Raw genomic sequence first — 2,500 nt, 5'->3', positions numbered from 1 at the left:
CTTTTCCACTAATGATTAGTAATTTTCATTGTTGACAATTTCAATAATACTTAACCCAAATAAGATCTCTGTGACTGATGACAGCCCGTTTGCGAATGCCTTTTCATTTTTATATATATATCAATAGAAATATGATGAAAAAGTGAGTAGAGGAATTCACTTATCCTTCAGAGGAGTTCCTAAATCAGCCGTGAAATACGAGCGAACGACCAAGACGCCTACTCTTTCCTCAGAACTGTACCAGACACCGAGCCTCTACATCTCCGACGACCACCTGCTGGAAGTGAGCATGATTCTGCCGCAGGGTGTGGTCCTGGAGGGAAGGGAGGTCGTCGCCTACGACCCTGAAGACCCCAGCGTCGTCTTCTCCCCTGAAGGCTTCAGGTGTAATCCTTCAGCAGGAGTGGGAGACCGAGGGGAACGCACGTGCACCCAGCGACTCGAGATGACCGAGGCTAAGGACGCAGTGTCGGTGTTGGTGGTGTTGGTGTATCCCGACGGAGGACGCCTGGAGTCGAAGCTCCTTACGTACAGAGGTGAGTCGAAGCCGCGAAAGGGTTTGTGAACTTCATCTCCCTCTATCCTCTCTCGTTCACTTTCTCCTTAATCTTACCCTTCCTTTCCTCCTCCTCGTTACTCATTTTATTTCCTTGAATCTTATCCATTCACTCAGGTTTCTTTCTATTCCCTCTTTTGTTTTCTTTCTGCCATTCCTTGGTGTACTGTTTGTTTGTTTTTCGATGGAAGATTTGTGCATATTGTTAACACCGTTATTTAGGAAAGTCTTTATAACAATTCATTATTATTTTTGCTTCGTGACTTCTTGTTTTTTTACACATTTTCAAAAGAATGTTGATAAATCTCCCACATTCTTAAAAATTTTCAAAAAAATAAAAAAAAAAAAAAAAAAATATATAACCAAAAAAAAAAAAAAAAAAAAAAAAAAAAAAAAAAAATATGTATATATATATATATATATATATATATATATATATATATATATATATATATATATATATATATATATATACACATATATATATATATATAACTAAATAGAATAATGAATAAATAAATAAATGAATAATAGCATAAGCGGAGTTAAACGTTACACAAAGTTCTAATCTCATACTTAATTACGTACTAATCCCTGAACTTCATAAAATTAACACAGACACGAACCTCTCTGCTTCAGGTCAGGAACCTCGGGCGTCGCAAACGGGCGTGATCGTGGGTTCGGTCGTGGGCGGGCTGGTGGGCGTGGTCCTTATCGCTGTTGCCGTCTTCTTGCTGTTAAGGTGAGTGAGGCGTTGATGGGAAGGTGCGACGCACTTATGGTCTGCTGTTGACTTGAAATATTACCTGTGACAGTGGTTCATCATCATCATCATCATTATTAATATTATCATTATTATTAGTAGTAGTAGTAGTAATAGTTGTAGAGTTATTGCTGTTATCATTATTGTTGTTTTTGGTACTATTATTATTATTATTATCATTATCAATATTATTATTATTATTATTATTATTATTATTATTATTATTATTATTATTATTATTATTATTATTATTATTATTATTATTATTATTGTTATTATTATTACTTTTTTTATTGCAACATACATATGGGTAGCTATGGAGCTATAATGATATATTTTTTGTTTTTTTTTATGATCACTTTGTTTCATTGTGTGATATCACGCCTGTGTTGATAACTGCATATCTTGTCTATCTGAATATCTTTGTCTGATATGGTAAGTAAACTTGTATATATCAACAGGTATTATTAGTTTATCATTTACATCTATGATTATCAATGCTATTATTTACTTTGACATCCTGATTACTATTTTCGTTACACCTCTTACTAGTACTAGCAATGTAGTTAACAACTACCATTATTTGCGAAACTATAGCATTTCTAAAAAGTTCTTCGTGTTTTTTTTCTTGTTTTTCTTTTACATTATTTTCTCGAGAGTGTTAGTTTACTTTACCCTTTACTCTTTACTCCTCAGATGGAGGAAAACCAAAGGAAAGAAGGAATCATCGAGGAGTTCGTCGCAATACGCTGCCACGCCGACCTCTGACCCCGCTGTGGCGTAGGTCATCTCGTCGAGGTTTTGCAACTTGCGTGAAACTAGATTTTCATTTTTATTTTTGTTTTTGATTCTTCTTGTGGAATTCAGGGTACCGCTGGTATATAGCTGTTAGATGAAGTTTAATTGTACGGATGTTTAAGAGAAGAACAGGCATGTGTATATATATATCATTTGTATGTGTATATATATATTTGGATGTGTATATATATATCATTTTCCAAACTTTTAATAAAAGTTAGTGTGTTTTCCATTAATAATTCTTGAAAGTTATTTGCGTCTCATGTCTTCATATTATTTTGCCTCTGTGTGGTAGCTGAGATATGATTAATACATTTATAGACTTAAATCCGTTAATTCATCTTACAGGTTTTGCTCGGTACTTTAGGCTTCAGTCACACACA

The 2,500-nt window shown here is 34.3% G+C and overlaps 1 protein-coding gene across 2 annotated transcripts in view; it reads left to right on the top strand.

Moving 5' to 3' along the window:
* Positions 1 to 2,500, top strand: part of LOC119573378 — a 6,974-nt gene that overhangs the window by 3,523 nt on the left and 951 nt on the right. For both annotated transcript variants that reach the window (XM_037920601.1, XM_037920600.1), the window contains exons 5-7: positions 234 to 536; positions 1,196 to 1,298; positions 2,016 to 2,500. The exon at positions 2,016 to 2,500 is cut by the window's right edge and continues 951 nt beyond it. In XM_037920601.1, the coding sequence (XP_037776529.1) occupies positions 234 to 536; positions 1,196 to 1,298; positions 2,016 to 2,103 (494 nt within the window). In that variant the 3' untranslated portion in view covers positions 2,104 to 2,500. The remainder of the gene's footprint in view (positions 1 to 233; positions 537 to 1,195; positions 1,299 to 2,015) is intronic.

Source organism: Penaeus monodon, chromosome 5 (genome assembly GCF_015228065.2).
Source record: "Penaeus monodon isolate SGIC_2016 chromosome 5, NSTDA_Pmon_1, whole genome shotgun sequence".
Taxonomy (NCBI): Eukaryota; Metazoa; Arthropoda; class Malacostraca; order Decapoda; family Penaeidae; genus Penaeus; species Penaeus monodon.
This window is presented reverse-complemented; position numbering and strand designations above follow the sequence as displayed.